The 27,783-nt window shown below is 42.6% G+C and overlaps 1 protein-coding gene across 1 annotated transcript in view; it reads left to right on the plus strand.

Annotated features, from left to right (window-relative positions):
- USH2A (usherin) overlaps positions 1–27,783 on the plus strand; it is a 1,035,348-nt gene that overhangs the window by 842,330 nt on the left and 165,235 nt on the right. The window contains exons 58-59 of the mRNA XM_089684798.1: positions 4,765–4,923; positions 18,904–19,066. Of these exons, the coding sequence (XP_089540924.1) occupies positions 4,765–4,923; positions 18,904–19,066 (322 nt within the window). The remainder of the gene's footprint in view (positions 1–4,764; positions 4,924–18,903; positions 19,067–27,783) is intronic.

Below are 27,783 nucleotides of genomic sequence, written 5' to 3' on the forward strand. Positions count from 1 at the left end.
CCCTTCCCCACGTGACAGTGTTCAGGCCTAGTGATAGTCCACACAGGCTCAAGTGCCTGGAGAAGGTCACATGCTGCCCCATGTGGAAGCTAGAATGGTAGGCTACCAAGAGGCACCATCACTTTGCTCTGCATGTGTAGGTGAAAGTGTCTCTGTAAATCATTTTCTTGCAGCATCCTTTTACTGTTGTTCATTCGTGTATACGTCTGAAAATGTGGAAAAGTATGTCTTTTGAGGGTGTGGTCCACTCTTGTGAACTTTTCATGATCCACATGACTAGGAGGCAAATGTGTCTCTTTTTTGTTTAAAAGTATTTGCACACTCCACAGCCCATAGAGCCACTCACTGTACAAATCATTGGGAGCTCCAAACAAAATAGTGCACCAATGGTACCCTATGCCCTATAGTTTTACAAAATGTTATTCCTTGCAGTCTACTGTGTGTTGGGGACAATGCTGTGAAATTGGCTCCTTATCTCATACACTATGGAGTTGCAAAACTGTCAGTTCATATTGGAATAGGATCTCTATCCTAAGCCCTGATATTGTGGGGTCTCAGTTTAAACCTGATCCAGCTCTTGCCTTGTTACACATCGGTATTGAATGCTTCCCTCCACAAACTAAAACTGTCCTCACCTACTTGTTTCATTTGGCAAAGCTTAGTATTGTTAGGCAGTAGAACTCTGTCCTCCACACCCCATAGAATTGTTGATACTTTGTAGTTCTAAATCAATGTGATATGGGAAGACTATTGGTATCTAAAAATCTAACCGATACTACATTTTACAGCCTCTGGTCATTATGGCTCCACAACCCTGTATGTACTCTCAAGTCTGCCACTGGTTGATTAATATTTGCTTAATGGCTGAATTTCTATTTTCCGCTTTATCCTTGTTCTGCTTCCTGTAGACTTCACAAATCTTTCACTAGTTGTTCATGTCCCCCTTCCCCCACTTTTCACCCTCCCCCTTCCTGTTCCATCTCCCTTTCATTATCCCCTTTCCACCTTTTTCACTGGGATGAGATTATTATATTTTGTTCTTGATGACTTCATGTTTCATCTCGTATGGTTTATTACCATTGCATACTACAAATACAGTATGTACATGGTTATATGCTTATACTACTTGTCGTTGTCTGTTTGCTCTTGTATATCATTTTTGTACAATAAAGAAATATTGAAAAAAAAAATATTTGCACAAAAAGTTGCCTTTCCTTCCTAGAACACTGGGGGTATCCTCCCATGTGTGCTCTTTATTGGCAGAGAGTCCTATGTTGGGTAGGTGCTGCGGCAGTAACCACACAGAGGCCTGGAGTGCAGTAACCAATGTATCGAAGAACTTGCAAACAGTAAAACAACTCGGCAGGGGGAGCTCACCCAACCAGGGACTTACAGTCAATACTGCAGAGAGTCAGCGGTAGCAGGCCTGAACTGAAGACAGCGCTTGCCAAGGGAGGTGGAGTGTGGCCTAGTCCAATCCAAAAGAGAATTTGCTTAAGTGCAGACGTAGGCCTCTGAGCTTTCCCTGCTCCTCCAGAACCTTCTCCTGCTGCTAGTGCTGTCCCTGACAGACTATATGCTCTCCCTATACTAACCACTTTGCCAAAACATGGGGGCAGGGACTTAAAAAGACTCTGTGTGTACCAAGATGGCCGCCAGGGTCACCTGGGTGCAGTGTTGCGAACACTTCCCCAGGAAACCAAAGGAACCATAGAGAATCTGAGTTTCTTCTGACATCCTCTCAGGCTGCAATACTGCTGAGAACAAGCAACACCTACAGTGGAGAAAATAGATTGCACCTGCTGTAACGGAACCAGACCCCAGACCACACTTGGGTATATTCCGTTATACCGTAGCTTCCCTGTCCAAACACAAATCCACGGACTACACCCTTGAAATCCCTCAGGAATAAGACAGCACCGACCTTAAAACAGGAAGTCAACTACTTTATTTTACACACACAACAAGTTATATACACAGGGCGGGGAAACACAACGAGAAACAGGAAACACATCATCAGCCCGCCCCATCAGTGGGGAGGGCTACAGGAAACACATAATCACCCCTCCCCATCCAACCAAGACAAAAAACAATGGGGCAGCACATGGCAAAAGGACAATAGACAGCCAAGTGGCTGAGAACAAAGGACAACACACCAATACACAATAGACATTCACATACACACCCTGTACCCTAACAGGCACAGGGTCACTTAAACATAAGAATTTGGGAAGATGATACAGAGGTCCCCCCACCCCCAAAAGTCACTCGCGTCACACCTGCCTACACTTGGGTACTCAAACTACAGTAGCCCATAGTAATGTGAATCCAATAAAATACCTACTCAAAAACCTAAGGTGGAACCTTGCTTTCTCTGATTCAATGGCTTACTAGTTCTGAGGTAGAGTTGAATGATGTCAGCATGCAACCGAGAAATCAGTAAATGGCTGCTTCATTTTGAGACTTTCCACACAGGTAGAGAGTAGATGATAGATGACAGCCATATGATAATAATCAAAAAAAGTATCATCTTCTATACTTTAGAGAACTTTGTTCTCCTCATTGTTCTCTTGGCTGGCTCCCCTATTTAAAAGTCCTTTATCAGAAAGAACTATCATTCAGTACTCTACAATAGAAGCAATGCTATAGCATTTTTTTTCTTTCTACCAAACCGTTTCGCGTTAATTATTCAGCTCCCTGGCTCTCTGACAAATTGTACTTCAGTTATTGCAGATGAAAACATTTATTGAGACATGTGTCCCAGATTCTCACCCGCAGAAGCTGTGAAATATCAACTATTTATTTGTTCGGATAATAATGAATTTCTGATTGCATTGTAAGTTCATAAATGTTAAATAAACTATCAGCGTTGAGTTGTAAATTATGAAAGGCCGCTGTGCCGAGAATATAAACGCACTCGGCGCCTTGTTCTTTAGCGAACATGAAAATCTGTTTTGGCAGCTTGTCATTAGACTCATGGTAACTTTGACATCGAATAACAAAACTGCCATTTGCACTTAAGATAAATCTGTTCCCTCGCTCTTTCCTCCACGTTTTCACACGCCTGGGTAGAATTGTAACCACAAAGTGAAGTATTGCTGGAAAATTTACATTCACACTTGCATATGTTAGGAGATGTTCTGCCATGCCTGTTGGCCATGACATCACATCACCAAACCATGACCACGACTTACCCTATATGAATTTGGGGCTCCTACTTGCTCCTCTTTGAACGCTATTCAATGTAGTATGATTTTTGAAGGATTTTCCTATTATAAGGACTCAAATGTTGTTTAAAAGGCTTGTGATGATCTTTACTAATAACAAGTAATAAATGATCTTGAGTAAAAGCAAAGCTTAACAGTACTCGGTAGTCCTTGATTTGGATGTGGGAAGTGCTTCAGTCTAGACTCAAAGTGCAGCACCTCCTTTACATATAAGATCTGTAATGGAGTTTCTCTTAAATTGCACAGATTTGTGGGAGAGCAGATCAAGGAGGGTTTTCTTGTTGGCAAAGTGATGTACAGCATTCATATATACCGAGCAGTGATAGCACTTTAAATCAAGCCCTCGTTCACCTCTGTAGATATAGGCATTCAGAGAAATTAATCTTTAGAGTTCCCAATGATTGGGTTTACAGTAACCTGAATCAATTCTACCTGAAAGCCCATTGCCTGCTCTCAAACTTAATCACAATGTGTTTAAAGTGGTTTTAAAAGGTAGACAGTTTTTACCACTATTCACTATATCTGGTCTCCCACAGTACACAGAACATGGAAATGCAATTATTTTAGTAAATATAAACTCCTAATTGCCTTTTCTCATCAGCAGTATATTGCAGTCTTGTGACTTCTATCAGTGTCAAGCAGAGTACTGGTTAAAGCTTGTAGGAGGAGTTTTCATTCTCCTCTGACCATCCTATAAGGCTGCATGACCCCTGACCCTCTGTCTGGACAGTGTTGATTGGCCCTGTGCTGATTACATGCACTCTCCAAAGCAATGCATACCAAACTGAGCATGTGCAGCTTGCCCCCAAGGCTCTGTTCTATCAGCAGATAGATTTGGGACAAAAAAAGGGGGAAGATCAGAGAAGACAGGATCAATCAACCTTTCTTTTTTTTTTTTTTACACAATGCGGAGGATTAACTGCTCAGGTCCCACAGGGAGTATAACAAGCATGCTTTACTGCATATACCGACTGATTTTACTGTTGCGGGTTTATTAACACTTTAATGAAGAGAACCTTCTGTGTCCCCCCCAAGATGCCCCCCTCGCCTTATGCTTTTCTGAGACTGATCTCGATCCAGCACTGAGCCTCAGTTTCGCACAGCGCCGCTCTACTTTCTCCCTCCTCACTGGTCATAGGGGCAGCTGTCAATCAGAGTCTGTAAGGAGAGAGCAGAGCCGAGACTCGCTGTCTGTGTTTATAAACACACAGAGCATTGCTTAGGATCAAGCCCACACGAGTGTCCCCATAGCAAGCCACATCCTATGGAGGCATTTGGTAGGGGAAAGGAGCCAGGAGCACCAGCAGGGGACAAAACCATTGCACAGAGCAGGTAAGTATCACATGTTTGTCATTTAAAGAAAAAAAATAGCGTTACAGTCACTTTAATATCCAGGTCCACAAGCCACCATTTATAAATGGGGCTGGTAAACAGGTGTTTCATCTCCATGGATCCTGGCAGCTCAGTTAGGTAGGACTGTTTTATTTCTTTTATTCTTTTACTCCAAGTTAACATTATCACTTTGAACTTTTTCCAGGTCTGTACGATACCAGTATTCCTTTGGAGTTTAACATTTTGCTGAGTACTGGAGGAGGTGCAGGTCAGCTAAACCCTGCCGGAGAGAATCGCTTTCTTATTCTGGAAGACCTTATTCCAGGAACAACACTTTCCATCCGACTACAAGCTTGTCAGAATGGTAACCCAACATATTACACCATCCGCACCAGAGAGATTCTTACTTCTTAGCACTGCAGTAGTTTGTTAATAACTTTAGATTGCCTCTGCCCCTGGCAGTGATATTATCTACCAGCGTTTGCCTTAAACTGAACTCCAGGCAACCAGCTGAACTACACATATAGAAGCTGTTTCACCTAATAAAGGATTTGTATTTCTGTCTATCCAGTCCTGAGATTTACACAGTTCTGTCACACATCACAGCCTTGTCCTTCATGGCAACAGACCTGATTTTCTTCTGCTTTAGTTAAGTAATATTAACAGGTCTGCTACCCCCCTTTCCCCAGCAAGTGACTGGACAGTGAAAGGAGAAGTAGTAGATTAATGAACTCATCTCTATGTCACTCTGCTCTCTACTCCTTCTAGGGGCGGACTGACAACTCATGGGACCCCCGGGCAATAGGGGATCATGGGGCCCCCGCGTCCTTGCCCAAAAACAAAAAAGCCTATGAAAAAGGTACCAGGGGCATCTCATGGGGCCCCCTACTGACCCTGGGCCCTCGTGCAGTGCCCGAGTTTCCAAATGGTCAGTCCGCCCCTGACTCCTTCCCAGCATGCTCCTTGCTCAACAGCACTATTGTTTGGCTCTTTGTGCTGCTTCTCTCTCTACCAGTCTGATCTCTGGTTTACAGAGGATAGCAAGGGACTTAGAAATTCAAATTCAGGTACATAAGTGTGTATAAAAAAAGTACATTGCTACTGTGAATAAATAGCCACAATATTTTGTGTTTTTATAGCTGCATGAGTGCAAATTTAATGTGAACCTGGACTTTGCCCCTGCAGGAAGAGCAACAGGTTCACATTGATACCTTCCCCCCTCCTCAGCAGAATATAATTGCCTTATATTGCTCAGAGATGTCCCTTACCTTTTCTTCTGGCAGTCCCCTACTGGCGCTGTACACTTCTTCATGCTCCGGGTGCTTCCTTAACAAGCTGGGTGCTAAGTAGGTACCTGTGCATGAGTGCTCCCAAGCAGGGTTGTGTGTGTCCATAGACACACACAGCACCAGTAAGCCACTTCCCTGTTTCCTCCTCACAGAAATTTAACTGACAGCAGCAGGTGCCTATGGCTCCCGCTGACCTCAGTGCCTCCTGTGAGACCAGAAAGAGAGGGGAGCGGTGCTGCAGCCAAGACAGTGCTGGAGTGGTGACAGGAGCCAGATAAGTGTTTAGGGATGGGATTGGGTAGGACAGTTAATTGTGCATTTTTACCTTAGATAAGGATGCATTAAAGTGATTGGTAAAGGCATTTTTTTCTAAATAGCAAACATGTTATACTTACCCGTTTTGTGTAATGGTTTTGCACAGAGCAGCCCCAATCCACCTCTTCTCGGGTCCCCTGCTGGCTCTTCTGGCTCCTCCCCCCAGCAGTGCAAGTCACTTGCTATGAAAGCACTCATGTGTGCTCGCTCATGAGCTCTGCTCTGTGTGTCCATATGGCTCCTTCTGCTGTGTCTGAGCCAATGAGGAGGGAGATAGCCAGGAGAGCCGCTACTCTTGTGCACAGTGCTGGATCAAGATCAGGCTCAGTTAAGTATAAGGGGAGGTTGGGGGGATGCTGCACACTGAAGGTTTTTTACCTTCTTCATTTCTCTGCTGTGCAGAAAAATACAAAGCAGCATGTCCTTGCTGGCAGGAGAGAGATCTATGTTTAAACACAGGTCTCTCCCCTGTCAGCTTTTCCCAATGATCGCCATGTGTCGATGGGAAATCTCTGGCCCGGGACCAGGTGATTGACATCTGTAGCTGCCAATGGCAGCGCGGGTAGGGCGACACGCAGGGGTGGACTGAGAAATCATGGGGCCCCTGGGCAATAGGGGATCATGGGGCCCCTGTTTCCTCGCCCACACTCAAACCACACCCAAAAAAGCCTATGAAACGTACTAGGGGCATCTCATAGGGCCCCCTACTGACCTTGGGCCCTCGGGCAGTGCCTGAGTGCTGGAATGGTCAGTCCGCCACTGGCGGCGCGTGCGTGGGTGTCCCCTATCCGGAAATGCAAATCACGTATATATACGTGATTTTGTGCAGTCCTGCCGCCCTGTAGCAGTAGTTCTACTATAGGGCGGCGGGAAAGCGGTTAAAGCAAACCCAACCAAGTTTGCTAAAGCTTTACACCTGCCCAAACCATCTCAAAACTTTCTTTAAAGTCTCTAAGTTGGCCAATCTCATTGTGGTTGAAGGCAAATAGATCTGAAATGAAGGGTAGCGCTGTTGATTTCTATCATCCAATCACGTGCAAGCAAAAATGCTGTTTTTTTTAAATTTTCCTTGCATGTGATTGGGTATTCTTTGCAAAATGAAGCTTTACCCCATTCACTAAGCTCTGGAGCAACATCCCTTGCAGTGCACAGTATGTTTGGCTTTAGTAAATCAGCCCCATTGTGTTAATTGCTTCTACCAGCTACTGTTGATTAGTTGCAGTTCTCTGTGCCAGAGGGGTTACCATTGTCAGTTTTGTATCCGTATCAGTCCAGCCAATTGCTGCTGGAAAGCTGATAAATTATTGTGAAAACAATCCATCTTACTGTGAGACATGATAATTAGGGCTGTCTAATGATATTAAAATAGAAATTAACGGTCTAATTGCTCTTATAGTGAGATTTAAAAACAATTAGTAAAAATATAATAAAAATGCAATGCTTTGTGCTTTCTTTCCACACTGGAAAACAAGTGCATCCAAAGAAAAAATGACCCAATATTCATTCAGTTGATGGGAATATTCAATTTACTAAGGTTAGGTTCACATCTAGGCAGGTTGCAGTCGAAATATACTGGCGCGTTTCGCGTTTTTGACGCTTTTTTATGTGTTTTGTCTGTTTTTCTTTTTTTTTTTTTTGGCTAATAGGAAAATATGACAGTTACGTTCATGTAGTGTGACTTTGATGTGACTTTACACTCTCTCACACTCAAGTATCATCAAGGTCGCATCAAAGTAGTTCAGGAACCTTTATGTGTCCAAAGTCGCTTGTTAGGGTTGGGGTTAAGAACTAGGGTTAGACTTAAGGGCTAGGGACAGGGTTAAATGTTAGGGCTAGGGTTAAAGGTAGAACGTAATCCTAACCCTAGCCATTAACCCTAAGCCAAACATTTAACCCCAAAATGAGACTTTGGACACATAAGGGTTCCTGCACTATTGTGGTGTGATTTTGATGCTACTTGAGTGCCAGAGACTGTAAAGTCGCATCAAAGTCACTCTAGATGAACAGAACTGTCATATGTTCTTATTGGAAAAGAAAAATGTACACTCATCAAAAACACAACATTTGCATTTTTGGTGCCAGTCCATTGAAGTCTATTACACACCAAACGCAATCTGCTTCAGGAAAAAAAAGTCCCTGACCCTTTCGAAAAAAAATGCACCAGCTCAAAATGCACAGATGTGATTTAGATCCATAGGAAACCATGGTAAATGGACTGTGGTCTGTAAACTTGAAAACGCACTGAAACCTGCATAAGTGTGAGTCTAGGGTAAAACTGGAGGGTGCAAAATCTGATGCAGCTCTGCATAGAAACCAATCAGCTTCCAGGTTTTATTGCCAAAGCTTAAACGAACAAGCTGAAGTCAGAGGCTGATTGGCTACCATGCACAACTGCACCAGATTCTGAGTGGTCCAGTTTTAGTAAATCTGCCGCAATGTGTCATCATTATCAAACCTTCAAAAAACTAATATATTATAATGAAGTTATATAGTATACATAACACATAGCCAGGGGCAGACTGACAACTCATGGGGCCCCCGGGCAATAGGGGATCATGGGGCCCCTGTGTTCTTGCCCAAACTCAAAAAAGCCTATGAAAAAGGTACCATGGGCATCTCATGGGGCCCCCTACTGACCCCAGGCCCTCGGGCAGTGCCCGAGTTTCCAAATGGTCAGTCCGCCCCTGCACATAGCACAGTGACTTAATAGTTAGCACCTCTGGCTGGCAGTACTATGGGCATTGGTTTGAATCTCAACCCTGACACTACCTGCATGGAGTTTGCATGTTCTCTCTGTGCCTATAAAGCGTAAAACAAACAAAAAGCGCACCAACCTTGCGCATTACCTCAGTAAGCCAAAATTTATTAATAACAGAATACTATCCACAAACACTGAAGTATATCATGCATGTAAATCCTCAAAGGGACTAAGGATAAAAGCAGCCTGCGCGAGCCCCATCAGAGGAGTGGACACTCAGGGAACACTGACGCGTTTCGAAGGACGAACCTTTTTCATCAGAGTAATCAAAGGGTTATCTGTGTGCTGTGTGTGCTCTGATGAAGAAGGTTCGTAGAGCGCAAGAGAGTTCGTTTTCTTCTCTCTTCTTCTTTCTGTGCCTGTGTGGGTTTCCCTGGGTACTGCAAAGGCATGCTAGTAGGTTAACTGGCTTCTGTCTAAATTGGCCCTTGTATGTCTACGTATACATGTGAGATGTCTTTGAAGACAGGGACTGATGTATGGCAATCTGCAATGTATGTCACTATTGTGTCCTACAAGGACATAGGAATCAGCAGGAGGAATACTAGCATACAACGCTCCAGGAGTGATGAATGCGGAACATTCTTCATCATGTTTTGATCTTCTATGCAGCAGAGTTCGGTGGTGCGAGCTGTGGGATAGGTAAGTATCAACTGCTTTCTTTGCAGGGATGTCTTTTTTGTTTCAACACAGTTGCTTTAACCTCCCTGAAGGTATTCCCGAGTGTAGCTCGGGGTAAAGTTTCAGCACCACAAGCGGTAACCCCGAGCTACACTCGGGACTACCTTGTAGCGTTGCTCCGGGATCTATTCTTCACTTACCTTGTCCTGCGCTCCCGCGATGTCCCTCCTGCAGTGTCCCCGGCAATGTCCTCCGGCTGATGCTGGCATCTGTCATCTGGGTTCCGTACCCTGCGACGTCAGGACGTACGGGGACGGAACTGGCGGGAAATTTAAAAGTGTCAAAAAGTGACATTCACTAAATACACTAAAATCACATAGTATAACATTACTGTATCAAACCATTTCACATACATTTTGTCCCGAGTGCTTTGTCCTGTGCCCTGCCTGCATTTTTACTGTTCTTTCTGCCTGGAAACTGAGAAAAGTCCATGGCGTCCAAAAAGTGTCCCTTTAGGTCAAAATCGGTTTTAGACCAGCTAGAGATCAGCGATAGTAAATCAGAACCACTTGCAGAATTGAGTGATAATGATTCGTGGGGAAATTCGTCATCAGACACTGAAAACGATTTTGCGACTTTGCTCAGTGATGTGCGAACTTGGCGCTATATTTCAAATTTCAGTGTTTTTGGTTTGATTATATTATTGAATTACATTTATTATTGTTATATTATTATTTTTTATGATTATTTATTAAATTATAATTTATGATTTCGTGTTTCAAATTTTAACATACCCGGGATGTTTACTAGACTCTTGTTCGGACAGATGTCAGTGAGTTATTCCTAAAAATTACAGGCCTACAATAAAAAAAACAACATATTTCCTTGCAAAAAAATGTACCGCTTTGTGCACAGAAATGCTGACATAATCAGACCGCTAGGGAGGCTACACAATGAGGAGCCCCATTAAAGCCAAACTCCAGGATAAGCAAATACTATCTAAATACAAGAGGCATGTGTATTCTTGAATCTTGGTGTGCTTTGTGTATTTCTTCCAGATCTGTACAATAATCTAGTGTGCAGGAGCTTCCTGTAATAAAGACCGGTCACTGATACTTTCTCTCATTTTGGAGAGTGACAGGTCTTGTCTCCACCCCTTCTGTAGTTTTTTTTTTTCAGGAAGCCTGTAGTGGGTGGGGTCTGCTAGGCCCTAACTATAGCTCTGCTCTTTGCACAGACAGAGAAATGGCACACTGCTACTCTTACAAGGCAATGCCTGGGTTTGTAAAGGCGTTTTGTTGGAATACATTGTTCATGTATTTTGTGCAACAACTACATAAACCAGTAAATGGCAGTATTTATAAGTTTTTAGCTGCATCTATGACTATACTCTATGCCTTTTCTCTATAACACAGTTCCTGTTTCCTATTTACAGAGAAGCATCAGATAAACACATGTGGTCGGTGCACTGTCTGTTCTGTAGGGCTATACAGACGTACCTCAGTTTACGAATTTAATGGGTTCTGCAGGACTTTTCGTATTGCAAAAAATTTGTAAACCAAAATGCGGTTTCCAAAAGGAATGCACTAAAAAACAATTAATCCGTTCCGGAGGTCAGAAAAAAGTAAAAAGAAAGTTTATTATCTGTTCAAAACTCTTTATGAAGTGCACTTTAAAGACATAAATACTGTACAGGGACATGATTAAAAATGAATTTGTAAATGCATTGACAACCAAATAATCCGTTCGTATTGCGAAAAATTTTTTTAAATGCATTGAAAACCAATTAATCCGTTCTGGTGGTCAGAAAAAAAGTTAAAAAAAAGTCTTATCTGTTCAAAAAACTCTTTATAAAGTGCACTTTAAAGGCATAGTACTGTACAGGGACATGATTAAAAAAAAAATTGTAAATGCATTGAAAACCAATTAATCTGTTTTTTATTGAGAAAACAATTTGTAAACCGAGGCATTGTTTTTAGAGATGAGCGAAGAAATGAAAAATTCGATTCGGCTGATTCGGCGAATTCCAGTGTGAAATTCGATTCGATGCGAATTTCTCCGCTACGAAGATGACTTATTTAAAGGGTTTCTAGGCTTCAGAGAGCCTTTAAATTAGTGCAGAACACTGTACCTTTAATTTAAATGCCCTTGGAGATGAGGAAGGAGAAGGAGAAGGATGAGAAGAAGGAGAAGGAGAAGGATGAGAAGAAGGAGAAGGAGAAGGGTGAGAAGAAGGAGAAGGATGAGAAGAAGGAGAAGGATGAGAAGAAGGAGAAGGAGAAGGATGAGAAGAAGGAGAAGGAGAAGGATGAGAAGAAGGAGAAGGAGAAGGATGAGAAGAAGGAGAAGGATGAGAAGAAGGAGAAGGATGAGAAGGAGAAGGATGAGAAGGAGAAGGATGAGAAGAAGAAGGCTGAGAATAAGGAGAAGGATGAGAAGAAGGAGAAGGAGAAGGATGAGAAGAAGGAGAAGGATGAGAAGAAGGAGAAGGAGAAGGATGAGAAGAAAGAGAAGGATGAGAAGGAGAAGGATGAGAAGAAGAAGGATGAGAAGAAGAAGGATGAGAAGAAGGAAAAGGATGAGAAGAAGAAGGATGAGAAGAAGGAGAAGGATGAGAAGAAGGAGAATGATGAGAAGAAGGAGAAGGATGATAAGAAGGACAAGGAAGAGAAGAAGGAGAAGGAGAAGGATGAGAAGAAGGAGAAGGATGAGAAGAAGGAGAAGGATGAGAAGAAGGAGAAGGATGAGAAGAAGGAGAAGGATGAGAAGAAGGAGAAGGAGAAGGATGAGAAGAAGGAGAAGGATGAGAAGAAGAAGGATGAGAAGAAGGATGAGAAGAAGGAGGAGAAGGATGAGAAGAAGAAGGATGAGAAGAAGGAGAAGGATGAGAAGAAGGAGAAGGAAGAGAAGAAGGAGAAGGAGAAGGATGAGAAGGAGAAGGATGAGAAGAAGGAGAAGGATGAGAAGAAGGAGAAGGAGAAGGATGAGAAGAAGGAGAAGGATGAGAAGAAGAAGGATGAGAAGAAGGATGAGAAGGATGAGAAGAAGGAGAAGGATGAGAAGAAGGAGAATGATGAGAAGAAGGAGAAGAAGGAGAAGGATGAGAAGAAGGAGAAGGATGAGAAGAAGGAGAAGGATGAGAAGAAGGAGAAGGATGAGAAGAAGGAGAAGGAGAAGGATGAGAAGAAAAAGGATGAGGAGAAGGAGAAGGATGAGAAGAAGGAGAAGGAGAAGGATGAGAAGAAGGAGAAGGATGAGAAGAAGGAGAAGGATGAGAAGAAGGAGAAGGAGAAGGATGAGAAGAAGGAGAAGGAGAAGGATGAGAAGAAGGAGAAGGAGAAGGATGAGAAGAAGGAGAAGGATGAGAAGAAGGAGAAGGATGAGAAGGAGAAGGATGAGAAGGAGAAGGATGAGAAGAAGAAGGCTGAGAATAAGGAGAAGGATGAGAAGAAGGAGAAGGATGAGAAGAAGGAGAAGGATGAGAAGAAGGAGAAGGAGAAGGATGAGAAGAAAGAGAAGGATGAGAAGGAGAAGGATGAGAAGAAGAAGGATGAGAAGAAGAAGGATGAGAAGAAGGAAAAGGATGAGAAGAAGAAGGATGAGAAGAAGAAGAAGGATGAGAAGAAGGAGAATGATGAGAAGAAGGAGAAGGATGATAAGAAGGAGAAGGAAGAGAAGAAGGAGAAGGAGAAGGATGAGAAGAAGGAGAAGGATGAGAAGAAGGAGAAGGATGAGAAGAAGGAGAAGGATGAGAAGAAGGAGAAGGATGAGAAGAAGGAGAAGGAGAAGGATGAGAAGAAAAAGGATGAGGAGAAGGAGAAGGATGAGAAGAAGGAGAAGGAGAAGGATGAGAAGAAGGAGAAGGATGAGAAGAAGGAGAAGGATGAGAAGAAGGAGAAGGAGAAGGATGAGAAGAAGGAGAAGGAGAAGGATGAGAAGAAGGAGAAGGAGAAGGATGAGAAGAAGGAGAAGGATGAGAAGAAGGAGAAGGATGAGAAGGAGAAGGATGAGAAGGAGAAGGATGAGAAGAAGAAGGCTGAGAATAAGGAGAAGGATGAGAAGAAGGAGAAGGAGAAGGATGAGAAGAAGGAGAAGGATGAGAAGAAGGAGAAGGAGAAGGATGAGAAGAAAGAGAAGGATGAGAAGGAGAAGGATGAGAAGAAGAAGGATGAGAAGAAGAAGGATGAGAAGAAGGAAAAGGATGAGAAGAAGAAGGATGAGAAGAAGGAGAAGGATGAGAAGAAGGAGAATGATGAGAAGAAGGAGAAGGATGATAAGAAGGAGAAGGAAGAGAAGAAGGAGAAGGAGAAGGATGAGAAGAAGGAGAAGGATGAGAAGAAGGAGAAGGATGAGAAGAAGGAGAAGGATGAGAAGAAGGAGAAGGATGAGAAGAAGGAGAAGGAGAAGGATGAGAAGAAGGAGAAGGATGAGAAGAAGAAGGATGAGAAGAAGGATGAGAAGAAGGAGGAGAAGGATGAGAAGAAGAAGGATGAGAAGAAGGAGAAGGATGAGAAGAAGGAGAAGGAAGAGAAGAAGGAGAAGGAGAAGGATGAGAAGGAGAAGGATGAGAAGAAGGAGAAGGATGAGAAGAAGGAGAAGGATGAGAAGAAGGAGAAGGAGAAGGATGAGAAGAAGGAGAAGGATGAGAAGAAGAAGGATGAGAAGAAGGATGAGAAGGATGAGAAGAAGGAGAAGGATGAGAAGAAGGAGAATGATGAGAAGAAGGAGAAGAAGGAGAAGGATGAGAAGAAGGAGAAGGATGAGAAGAAGGAGAAGGATGAGAAGAAGGAGAAGGATGAGAAGAAGGAGAAGGAGAAGGATGAGAAGAAAAAGGATGAGGAGAAGGAGAAGGATGAGAAGAAGGAGAAGGATGAGAAGGAGAAGGAGAAGGATGAGAAGAAGGAGAAGGAGAAGGATGAGAAGAAGGAGAAGGATGAGAAGAAGGAGAAGGATGAGAAGGAGAAGGATGAGAAGGAGAAGGATGAGAAGAAGGAGAAGGAGAAGGATGAGAAGAAGGAGAAGGAGAAGGATGAGAAGAAGGAGAAGGATGAGAAGAAGGATGAGCAGAAGGAGAAGGATGAGAAGAAGGAGAAGGATGAGAAGAAGGAGAAGGATGAGAAGAAGGATGAGAAGAAGGATGAGAAGAAGGAGAAGGATGAGAAGAAGGACAGTTCTGTGACAGTTTCTGTCTATTTCTGACAGTTCTGGGACATTCACTCCATACAGCGGTTTCAACCGCTGTATGGAGGGAATGTCATAGAACTGTCAGAAATAGACTATTAATGACAGTTCTGGGACTGTCCTTCCATGCAGCGGTTGAAACATTGTATGTATTTGTTTCCATAAATGGATCCATTTATGGAAACAAATACATACAATGTTTCAACCGCTGCATGGAAGGACAGTCCCAGAACTGTCATTAATAGTCTATTTCTGACAGTTCCATGACATTCCCTCCATACAGCGGTTAAAACAGCTGTATGCAGTGAATGTCCCAGAACTGTCATAAATAGTCTATTTCTGATAGATCTGGGACATTCACTCCATACAGCTGTTTTAACCGCTGTATGGAGGGAATGTCATGGAACTGTCAGAAATAGACTATTAATGACAGTTCTGGGACTGTCCTTCCATGCAGCGGTTGAAACATTGTATGTATTTGTTTCCATAAATGGATCCATTTATGGAAACAAATACATACAATGTTTCAACCGCTGCATGGAAGGACAGTCCCAGAACTGTCATTAATAGTCTATTTCTGACAGTTCCATGACATTCCCTCCATACAGCGGTTAAAACAGCTGTATGCAGTGAATGTCCCAGAACTGTCATAAATAGTCTATTTCTGATAGATCTGGGACATTCACTCCATACAGCTGTTTTAACCGCTGTATGGAGGGAATGTCATGGAACTGTCAGAAATAGACTATTAATGACAGTTCTGGGACTGTCCTTCCATGCAGCGGTTGAAACATTGTATGTATTTGTTTCCATAAATGGATCCATTTATGGAAACAAATACATACAATGTTTCAACCGCTGCATTGAAGGACAGTCCCAGAACTGTCATTAATAGTCTATTTCTGACAGTTCCATGACATTCCCTCCATACAGCGGTTAAAACAGCTGTATGCAGTGAATGTCCCAGAACTGTCATAAATAGTCTATTTCTGATAGATCTGGGACATTCACTCCATACAGCTGTTTTAACCGCTGTATGGAGGGAATGTCATGGAACTGTCAGAAATAGACTATTAATGACAGTTGTGGGACTGTCCTTCCATACAGCGGTTGAAACATTGTATGTATTTGTTTCCATAAATGGATCCATTTATGGAAACAAATACATACAATGTTTCAACCGCTGCATTGAAGGACAGTCCCAGAACTGTCATTAATAGTCTATTTCTGACAGTTCCATGACATTCCCTCCATACAGCGGTTAAAACAGCTGTATGCAGTGAATGTCCCAGAACTGTCATAAATAGTCTATTTCTGATAGATCTGGGACATTCACTGCATACAGCTGTTTTAACCGCTGTATGGAGGGAATGTCATGGAACTGTCAGAAATAGACTATTAATGACAGTTCTGGGACTGTCCTTCCATGCAGCGGTTGAAACATTGTATGTATTTGTTTCCATAAATGGATCCATTTATGGAAACAAATACATACAATGTTTCAACCGCTGCATTGAAGGACAGTCCCAGAACTGTCATTAATAGTCTATTTCTGACAGTTCCATGACATTCCCTCCATACAGCGGTTAAAACAGCTGTATGCAGTGAATGTCCCAGAACTGTCATAAATAGTCTATTTCTGATAGATCTGGGACATTCACTCCATACAGCTGTTTTAACCGCTGTATGGAGGGAATGTCATGGAACTGTCAGAAATAGACTATTAATGACAGTTCTGGGACTGTCCTTCCATGCAGCGGTTGAAACATTGTATGTATTTGTTTCCATAAATGGATCCATTTATGGAAACAAATACATACAATGTTTCAACCGCTGCATTGAAGGACAGTCCCAGAACTGTCATTAATAGTCTATTTCTGACAGTTCCATGACATTCCCTCCATACAGCGGTTAAAACAGCTGTATGCAGTGAATGTCCCAGAACTGTCATAAATAGTCTATTTCTGATAGATCTGGGACATTCACTCCATACAGCTGTTTTAACCGCTGTATGGAGGGAATGTCATGGAACTGTCAGAAATAGACTATTAATGACAGTTGTGGGACTGTCCTTCCATACAGCGGTTGAAACATTGTATGTATTTGTTTCCATAAATGGATCCATTTATGGAAACAAATACATACAATGTTTCAACCGCTGCATGGAAGGACAGTCCCAGAACTGTCATTAATAGTCTATTTCTGACAGTTCCATGACATTCCCTCCATACAGCGGTTAAAACAGCTGTATGCAGTGAATGTCCCAGAACTGTCATAAATAGTCTATTTCTGATAGATCTGGGACATTCACTCCATACAGCTGTTTTAACCGCTGTATGGAGGGAATGTCATGGAACTGTCAGAAATAGACTATTAATGACAGTTCTGGGACTGTCCTTCCATGCAGCGGTTGAAACATTGTATGTATTTGTTTCCATAAATGGATCCATTTATGGAAACAAATACATACAATGTTTCAACCGCTGCATTGAAGGACAGTCCCAGAACTGTCATTAATAGTCTATTTCTGACAGTTCCATGACATTCCCTCCATACAGCGGTTAAAACAGCTGTATGCAGTGAATGTCCCAGAACTGTCATAAATAGTCTATTTCTGACAGTTCTGGGACATTCACTCCATACAGCGGTTTCCGGCAAAAAGTGTATGTGCAGAGTTCCTCTATTCTGCAGATACACTTAGAGGAGCTCTGCAGATACACTTAGAGGAGCTCTGCACATACACTTTTTTCCGGTTTGGAATTATTCTTATTTTCATCCTACTTCTTCTTCTTCTTCTTCATCCTCATCCTCATCCTCTTCTTCTTCTGAGGATGAGGATGAAGAAGAAGAAGAAGAAGAAGTAGGATGAAAATAAGATTAATTCCAAGCCGGCAAAAAGTGTATGTGCAGAGCTCCTCTAAGTGTATCTGCAGAGCTCCTCTAAGTGTATCTGCAGAATAGAGGAACTCTGCACATACACTTTTTGCCGGCTTGGAATTATTCTTCTTTTCATCCTACTTCTTCTTCTTCTTCTTCTTCATCCTCATCCTCAGAAGAAGAGGATGAGGATGAGGATGAGGATGAGGAAGAAGAAGAAGAATGAAAAGAAGAATAATTCCAAGCCGGCAAAAAGTGTATGTGCAGAGTTCCTCTATTTCTGACAGTTCTCTCACAGCTTCTTCACATGTACAGCGGTTGAAATATCTGTATCCTAAATGGAAACTAATAGATACAAATTGTATCTATTAGTTTCCATTTAGGATACAGATGTTTCAACCGCTGTACATGTGAAGAAGCTGTGAGAGAACTGTCAGAAATAGAGGAACTCTGCACATACACTTTTTGCCGGCTTGGAATTATTCTTCTTTTCATCCTACTTCTTCTTCTTCTTCTTCTTCTTCTTCTTCTTCTTCATCCTCATCCTCATCCTCTTCTTCTGAGGATGAAGAAGAAGAAGAAGTAGGATGAAAAGAAGAATAATTCCAAGCCGGCAAAAAGTGTATGTGCAGAGTTCCTCTATTTCTGACAGTTCTCTCACAACTTCTTCACATGTACAGTGGTTGAAACATCTGTATCCTAAATGTAAACTAATAGATACAATGTTTCAACCGCTAAACATGTGTTCCTTCTGTCAGAGAACTGTCAGAAATAGCGGAGCTCACTGCAGGGACACTTTTGCCGGCTGATCGGGAAATGTTCGATTCGCGCACCCGAAGTAGGCAAAATTTCGGTTTCGACACGAATCGAATATTTCCTGAAATTCGACTCGAATTCCGGTTCGCCTAGTTCGATTCGCTCATCTCTAATTGTTTTCAATAGATTTTCATTCGTAAACCGAGAATTACGTTAACTGAGGCGTTCGTAAACCGAGGTACACCTGTATACAGAATCTTTAACACATTTGTTGCACACAAAGTGGATTTATATTCTATTCAATTATTTATTTTTCATATTTACATTTTTGTGCCAGGAGTTCAGCCTTAAGGTCAGCATGCATAATAGTCAAGCTAGCTCTCAGCCTTTTCACCACAAGTCCAGTATGAAGGGAAAATTGAACATTTAGTTTTTCTATAAAGTAGAAACTGTCTAATACATAAAGTAAAAACAATAATACTTTGCTCCTATTTTAGTATCCATCAATATATAACAGCACCCTATTGTCATTTATTTTTCCCTCCAGGTAGTTGCGGTGTTAGTCAACCAGTACTTGTAGCAACTATGGAGGCAGATCCCGAGGGTCTCAATCCCCCAATGTTGGTTTTACACGGAGAAAAAGCTGTGAAGGTTACATGGACCATGCCTAAAATGCCTAATGGGATTATAATTGGATACACCATCCACAGGTAACATCATGGTCTAGGAAAGTGTGTGCCTTTAATAAAGTTTTCATTTTTTGTTTTTTACTAAACCATACTGTATTTAAAGTTTTAAACGTTTATAGAACAAACAGGATACTGTGAAATTGGGCAGGAAAATAGAAATGCACAAAACAGGGGCGGACTGACAAATCATGGGGCCCCCGGGCAATAGGGGATCATGGGGCCCCTGTGTCCTCGCCCACACCCAAAAAAGCCTATGAAAAAGCCAATGAAAGGTACCAGGGGCATGTCATGGGGCCCCCTACCCTCGGGCAGTGCCCAAGTGCTCAAATGGTCAGTCCACCCCTGGCACAAAAGTATATACATAAAATATACAATAAACTGCAAATAGCAATTTCTAAATAGAAGTTGAAGTCCAAATCTCACCAGTGATGATGCCACAAAGGAAAGGTGTGTGCCAGGGGCGGACTGACCATTTAGCCACTATGGCACTGCCCGAGGGCCCAGGGCCAGTAGGAGGCCCCATGAGATGCCCCTGGTACCTTTCATAGACTTTTTTGGGTGTGGTTTGAGTGTGGGTGAGGACACAAGGGCCGATGATTTCCTATTGCCCGGGGGCCCAATGAGTTGTCAGTCCGCCCCTGGTGTGTGCTCTTCTTCACATATGGTCCCCAAAATGCTTCTGTTTCCTCTTCTTCTAAGGGGGTTTGATTGGAAGTATGGTAGCAGTGCAGTGTGAGTCAAAAACACGTTTAAAGGTGGGAATACACGATTAGAAAATCGACCAATCGGTCATCCGATGACCGAGAGGCTTTCGTTCATTGGTCAAAATCGTTGCCCACATTAACCAATCTAAAAAAATTGTTTGTCAGTCAATACATAGTGTTGACATCTTCCTTACAAGTGGAAGTGATGTGGTGTACGTGTGACCTTGTAGCCACGCCCCTTCCGGTCAGAACGAGCGATATACACAACATAACAATTAAAAGCAACGAGTATAATATAGTTTATTCCAATATCTATATACATAAATAGTGATAAATGCAATATAATCTGCAGAATTCTGGTTTCATTATCTCATTAGGCCAATCTACTTTTAACATTTGGATTTTTTGTTCGTGTTTACGAAGATTTCTTGGACATAAACATCCAGGTCATCTTCTGTTTCCGCTCATGTGTGATAGCGCTTGATAGATTTCTTTTGTACGACCGTCATACCACCGCATAGAAAATTGGTCGTTATGCGAAACAACATTTTTCACTGCTGTTCAAGCGGATTTTTACTTTCACAATATCGTTATTGGTTAAAACATTCTGCTCATCAATGAAGAGAAAATCGTTTGATCAGTGGTTCCGCAAAATTTTTCATACGATTTTCTTATGGTGTGTGTGGGGCATTAGGATTGTTTGATATTATGAGATAATTAAGGCTCCATGCGCACTAGCGGTTTTTTTTTTTAAAGCTCAAAAAACGCTGGATAAAAAATGCTGGTAATAAAGTAATTTAGTAGAGCAATTGTAGCATTTTAGTAGCATTCAGAAGAATTTAGGAGCATTAGCGTTTTATTAGTGGTTTTACAGTACGTGTAGAGGAAAAAAAAGCTAGAAAAAAAGCTGTTAGGAACGTTTTAGCAGCATTTAGCGTTTTTTCTGCTGGAAAAAAGCTCCAAAAAACTCTACAAAAACTATTTTTTTTCTGCTCCTAGACGCTAAAGCTCAAAAAATGCTAATAGCCTAAAGTAGTGTGCATGGACACATAGGATAACATTTTGTAGCTTCTAGCAGCAGAAATAAATATGCTAATAATAGCTTAAAAAAAACTTGTGTGCATGTCAAAAAAACGTGCCTGAAAAGCTCAAGAAAAATGCGTTCCTATGTATGTGAATGTATATCTATGTTTGTTTTCACACTGAAGCGTTGCGCTTGCTGTGCGGTGTAAAAGCAATTGCAGCATATTTGGGGAGTAAAAAAAAGCCCCAAAAATGCCTCTTCCCATTGAAATCAATGGAAAACACCTCAAAAGCACCTCAAAAAAGCCTGAAAAATGCCTAAAAAACACCTCTGAGAAGCGTTTTCGGTTCCGTTTTTAAGTCACATGTCCTTTAAAAATGCTCAGAAAGCGCTGCAAAAGCGTGGTAAAAACACCTATGCATTTTTTTGCGACGGATCATTGTGAAAGTAGCGCTGCCCATACACTAGCAGATTTTTTAACAGACCTTTATTCAAACATTCATAGAAAAATTCTCAGTTCATGAGAATGATTTTGATGAATATTGTTCAAAATTTTGTTTGCAATTAATATTCCATTTTGCAACAAACAGACTTGCCTGAATGAAAACTAAAATACTGTTATAGATTTGTTTGTTCAAGAAAAATTTGCGGTCAAAAACGAACATCAGTTTGATACCACCAATGATTAGAACACCAAATGGATGTTCTTTTCTTTTTTTTTTAGCTTTTATTGATTCCAATCATGGAGTTGTACAGTACAGAGCAGGGGCGGACTGACAACTCATGGGGCCACCAGGCCAATTGGGGATCATGGGGCCCCTGTGTCTTGCTCAAACTCAAAAAAACCTAAGAAAAAGGTACCAGGGGCATCTCATGGGACCCCCTACTGACCCTGGGCCCTCGGGCAGTGCCCGAGTTTCCAAATGGTCAGTCCGCCCCTGGTACAGGGTTACTCCAGTAAAAGAAAGCATAGACAACAATACCCCAAATCTAAGCATACAAAGCAAGCTTGGGGAAACAATTAAGCAGGTTATATATGTAGATACAGAGGCAATAAAGTTTAATTGAACATACTGTATCAGCCAGACCTTAGTCAAAACTAATAATCTCGCCAAATGGACATTCTTAAAACAAATTTTTTTAAACAAAATCCTACTATTTTATGGCCTGCACTTCTTTGGAAAACGCAGCCCGCACAGGAACCTCGGTATAACTAATGGCACCCGCCTTCAGGTCCACATTTCTCTGTGCAGGTGGCTGCACGGATTTTCGTGCGGATCCGCAGCGGCACCACCCACACAGATGTGAACCTAGGGTGAAGGGAATTCACATCATAGACAGCTGTCGCCAAAACATTTTTCCCCATTTGAATATTTCCTCTCACCTTTTGCTGTCCCTCTAGTTGGGACACAGAATGCAATAATTATTTGGCAGGTCTAATCCAGGCTTTTTCAACCCATGGCACTCAGGCCACATTCAGTCCAAGACAGCTATGAATGCAGCCCAACACAAAATCGTAAACTTGTTTAAAAATGTTGATTTTTTTTTTAATGCATTTACATTTAGTGAACACATGCGTCCGAAGAAAAATTTGACAGTGTCTGTTTACTGGACTTTTAACAGTTTTATCTTCCCAAAGAAAAATATCCAACTCTTCACAATCAAGTCTTATTCATGTCATCAGTTTTTGGCACCAACGATATTTGTGAGCAACTATACTGCTCAAAAAAACTAAAGGAACACTTTGAAAACACATCAGATCTCAATGGGGAAATATCTCCTGCTGGATATCTATACTGATATGGACGGGGTGATGTGTTAGGAATGTAAGGATGCCCCATCGTTTGATGGAAATGAAAATGATCAACCTACAGAGGACTGAATTCATAGACACCCTGAAAATCAAAATGAAAAAATGATGTAGCAGGCTAGTCTATTTTGCTGAAATTTCATTGCCGCAACTCAAAATGGTACTCTGTAGTTTGTATGGCCCCCACGTGCTTGTATGCATGCCTGACAACGTCGGGGCATGCTCCTAATGAGACAAGGGAGGTGTCCTGGGGTATTTCGTTCTAGATCTGGACCAGGGCATCACTGAGCTCTTGGACAGTCTGAGGTGCAACTTGGTGGCGTTGCATGGACCGAAACATGATATCCCAGAGGTGTTTAATTGGATGTAGGTCAGGCGAGCGTGGGGACCATTCAATGGTATCAATTCCGACAACCTCCAGGAACTGCCTGCATACTGTTGCCACATGAGGCGCTTGTCGTGCACCAGGAGGAACCCAGGACCCATTGCTCCAGCGTAGGGTCTGACAATGGGTCCAAGGATTTCATCATGATACCTAATGGCAGTCAGGGTACCATTGTCTAGCCTGTAGAGGTCTGTGCATCCCTCCATGGATATGCGTCCCCAGACCATCACTGACCGACCACCAAAACAGTCTTGCTGAATGATGTTACAGGCAGCATAAAGTTCTCCAAGGCTTCTCCAGACCCTTTCACGTGTGTCACATGTGCTCAGGGTGAACCTGCTCTCATCTGTTAAAAGCACAGGGGCCAATGGCAGACCTGCCAATTTTGGTGTTCAATGGCAAATGCCAATCAAGTTCTATGGTGCTGGGCAGTGAGCACAGGGCCAACTAAGGGACATCGGGCCCTCAGGCCACCTTCATGAAGTCTGTTTCTGATTGTTTGGTCAGAGACATTCACACCAGTGGCCTGCTACAGGTCATTTTGTAGGGCTCTGGCAGTGCTAATCCTGTTCCTCCTTGCACAAAGGAGCAGATACCGGTCCTACTGATGGGTTAAGGACCTTTTTTGGCCCTGTTCAGCTCTCCTAGAGTAACTGTCTGTCTCCTGGAATCTCCTAAATGCTCTTTAGACTGTGCTGGGAGACACAGCAAACCTTCTGGCAATTGCACGTATTGATGTGCCAACCTGGAGGAGTTGGACTGCCTGTGCAACCTCTGTAGGGTCCAGGTATCACCTTATGCTACCAGTAGTGACACTGACCCTAGCCAAATACAAAGCTAGTGAAAAACTGTCAGGATGAGTAGGTAATAAAATGTCAGTGGCCTCCACCTGTAAAACCATTCCTGTTTTGAGGGTTGTCTCATTGTTGCCCATCTAGTGCACCTGTTGTTAATTTCATTAACACCAAAGCAGCTGAAACTGATTAACAACCCCCTCTGCTACTTAACTGACCAGATCAATATCCCAGGAGTTTAATTGACTTGATGCTATGCTCTTCTTAAGAAGTTTTATTTTATTTTTTTTGAGCAGCGTATTTTCAAGGCTGAAGCATGCAAACGGCAAAACTAGATCCAAAATATCTGATGAGCACCTTGATAACTCATTGAGAATTGCTACATCCATATTGAAGCGTTAGTTTATCAAAAACGGTGTAAAATACCGCACTGGTTTTATGTTGTCCTCTTTTACTTTTATGATACAAAATATTACAAGTTTAATTACTCAGACAGGTATATTAACTATATCATTGATTTTTAACTTGGAATCTGCTCATCTGCTTCTTCTGCTCATCAGCATCCTTATTGTTTGTGTATGTTATGTGTGGCCCAAAACAATTCCTCTTCTTCCAGTGTGGCGCAGGAAAGTCAAAAGGTTGGACACTCATGGTCTAACCCAGCAATGGGCAAACTACGGCCCACGGGCCGTATACGGCCCGGCGGACCTTTTAATCCGGCCCGTGGATGTGGCTGTCAGGATGTGTGTAGGCGGGGCAGCGTGACGAACGTGAGGGGAGCTAGGCTCCTCTCACAGTCCGCCCTGAAGACCGGAACGGCGCGGGAACACGGCAAGAGGAACGCGCGGAGCAAAGGTAAGTGGATTGACACGGGGGACTTGGCTTACTACTTGGGGGGGAATAGTACTGTGGGGGATGAAATACTATGGGGGATGAATTACTATATGGGGGATGAATTACTATGGGGGATGAATTACTATATGGGGGATGAATTACTATGGGGGATGAATTACTATATGGGGGATGAATTACTATATGGGGGATGAATTACTATGGGGGATGAATTACTATGGGGGATGAATTACTATATGGGGGATGAATTACTATATGGGGGATGAATTACTATGGGGGATGAATTACTATATGGGGGATGAATTACTATGGGGGATGAATTACTATATGGGGGATGAATTACTATGGGGGATGAATTACTATAGGGGGGATGAATTACTATATGGGGGATGAATTACTATGGGGGATGAATTACTATATGGGGGATGAATTACTATATGGGGGATGAATTACTATGGGGGATGAATTACTATGGGGGATGAATTACTATATGGGGGATGAATTACTATGGGGGATGAATTACTATATGGGGGATTAATTACTATGCTTACTATGGGGGAATATTACTATACTTACTATGGATGACACATACACATCATTCATCTACTCTTGGTCCGGCCCCCGGGTCCAATATATGAACCCATTGCGGCCCTCAAGTCAAAAAGTTTGCCCACCCCTGGTCTAACCCGTCACTACTCTATCCAAAACTAAATTTTTAAAAATGTATTTCAATAAAAAAGAAAATAATTTGCCTTTACATATTATGTGATCAGTGGTACCATGTTACATGTTACATCGTAAATATGGGTGTAATCTGGTATAAATGGTGGATTTAGCTTTTAAATAACATATTCTTATTGGTTGTTTTTGATTGCAGTACATTGCAGGCCCTCTGTTCTCTGAATAAGGAAGGAAGTGTCTGCATTGCAGTTCACTCGAATGATTTCTTAGGCATAACATATAATTAGAAGTATTATCCCATGACAGTTAAAATCCCAAGAATATAAGAAGTGGGGTTGGCACCAGTGGAAAGTTCGGCAAAACTGAATTTGACAGCATTTGATGTCATCTGATTATTTCAGTCAGAAGGCAAACAATGATATAAAGAGTAATATGAAAGGGAATGTGTTACTGCAGAGCACCCTCCAAAGCAATAAACTTTCCGCCGATGTGACACAATCACCTCGCCATCATAATTGTGGCCTGTTTGATAGCTCTGAGCCGCACAGAAGGGCACTGAGTGACACGGATACATTTTGTTTTTTATTTCCAGTGAAATGAGAATAGCGCACTGGGGCTTCCGATACAATCGTTCTATTCACCTACATGAGCATGAATCACTCGACAGTTATTCCGGCTGAAGTTTAAATGTACTTAGACAACAACAATATTAAATCTCTCTGTGATAGCCGCATCACAGCAACAATTCCTTGTCTATTATTATAAAGAATAATGCACCTACTACTGTAATATACATGTACAACCATGTATAGTGTACACCCAATATACTGTACACACACACACATATTGTATATAAAGTTATATATATATATATATATATATATATATATATATATATATATATATATACTGTGGCAGTGCGGTGTCCTGCCACGGCCAAAATAAAGCTGAAAACCCTGGATTCTCAACCAGGCAGGTTGAGGGGCTCCAGAGAGTTGATGGATTGCAGAGGAAACTGGCTTTTCAGTTTCCTCATTTACTCATTAAGTCTGTTTTGGGATCTGGAGCCTGGAGATTTCAAAGAGATCTGGGAGGGATGAAATCTCCAATCCGGGGTCCGTGTTTTGAGAACCCCCAGCACACTGAGTGCACAGGTGTGTGCAGGCCTTTTTATAGAGGACTAACCATAGTTCTGGGCTCCACCCCGGCAAACGGAGTCAGGAGGGCTCCACCCCGGCAGACGGGAGGTCTCTGCCTTGGAGTCAGGTGGAAGCCAGACTAGCTGTGTGCTGGTCCCATATTTTGGGAAGAGTCTGCAGGAGGCAGACTTAAAACTGCGTGCAAGCCAGGAGGCTGAATACTATTAATTTGCTTGATGATGGATACCCCTGCGTGGGAAGCATTCTTGTTTATTTGAACTTTCTTGTAAATAAAAGTGGGCAAAAAGGCCCTTAAACAGATGCGAGTTGCTGTGTGTTTTGAAGAAGAGCTCTACCACTTGAAGCGAGTTCCCACATATGGTGGAGGATGCAGTGGGCAGAACTAGAGATCCCAGCAAGGAAGTAAGTTCATGTGTTGAACTGTGTTTGGTGCATGACTCTGCACCATCAGTGTGTGCAGGTGAGGAGATCCTGCAGAGAAAAGGAACTTTCCTTAAAGAGACAGTGCTCCATTGTGTTGCTGGACTGTGCAAAATTGTTGTGGAGTGACTGCAAAGATGGGGCGGTCAAAACTCAAAAAAGAAGCAAGATTTTCTGAAATGAGAGACCGAGCCCTGTGGCTGGAGGGGTTGTTCTCACCAGAACAAGCCCCATACATGGCTGCACAGAGTTTGCCACAGTGGGAAGTGCATGCTGTTGCCCCTAGCAACGCTGGTGAAAGGAAACCCGTTTTCTGTGTGCAGAGTACTAAGCCTGAAAGAGGATGCAGTGTTGGAAGTTCGGCCAAGATACTGCCGCAAGAGCGCTGTTTGCGGTGCAGTGAATGGGGGCACACTGTCTCCAAGTGCCCATTATCCCAGCTTCCAGTACAAGGTGACACAACCAGACAAAGGTCTGGGTATGCAACTGGGAAGCCTGCTTGGAGTTCCAGGAAGGAGCAGCAGGCTGCCCAAAATTTTCAGAAGAATGTGGTTGCCCATAGCAACACCTGTGACTTCAGGCCTGCGGACCCTGTGAGAGAAGTGTCGTCTGCAGAGGATTGTGGCAACGCAGAGATGAGAGTTCAGCGCATCTGGAGGAACCCACAAAGTTCAGCTGGGAGAGTGCCATCTCCCATAGCAACAGGAGAAAGCCTGCCAACCAGGAGAAGGGGCTACAAGGGAGATGTGGTTCCGTATCCCAAGAAGCTTATCTGTGGAACCATACCCTGCCTAGAATGTGGTCAGTTTGGGCATGGTATCTTTACCTGCCCCAGATTATGGAATACCACTGATGAGGGTGCTACTGGACAAAAGTCTTCATCTGCAAGCCCAGATTCGTGTTTAAAA

The sequence above is a fragment of the Staurois parvus genome, unplaced genomic scaffold (assembly GCF_062004578.1).
Source record: "Staurois parvus isolate SC_StPar_1 unplaced genomic scaffold, SC_StPar_1.0 ptg000357l, whole genome shotgun sequence".
Classification (NCBI taxonomy): Eukaryota; Metazoa; Chordata; class Amphibia; order Anura; family Ranidae; genus Staurois; species Staurois parvus.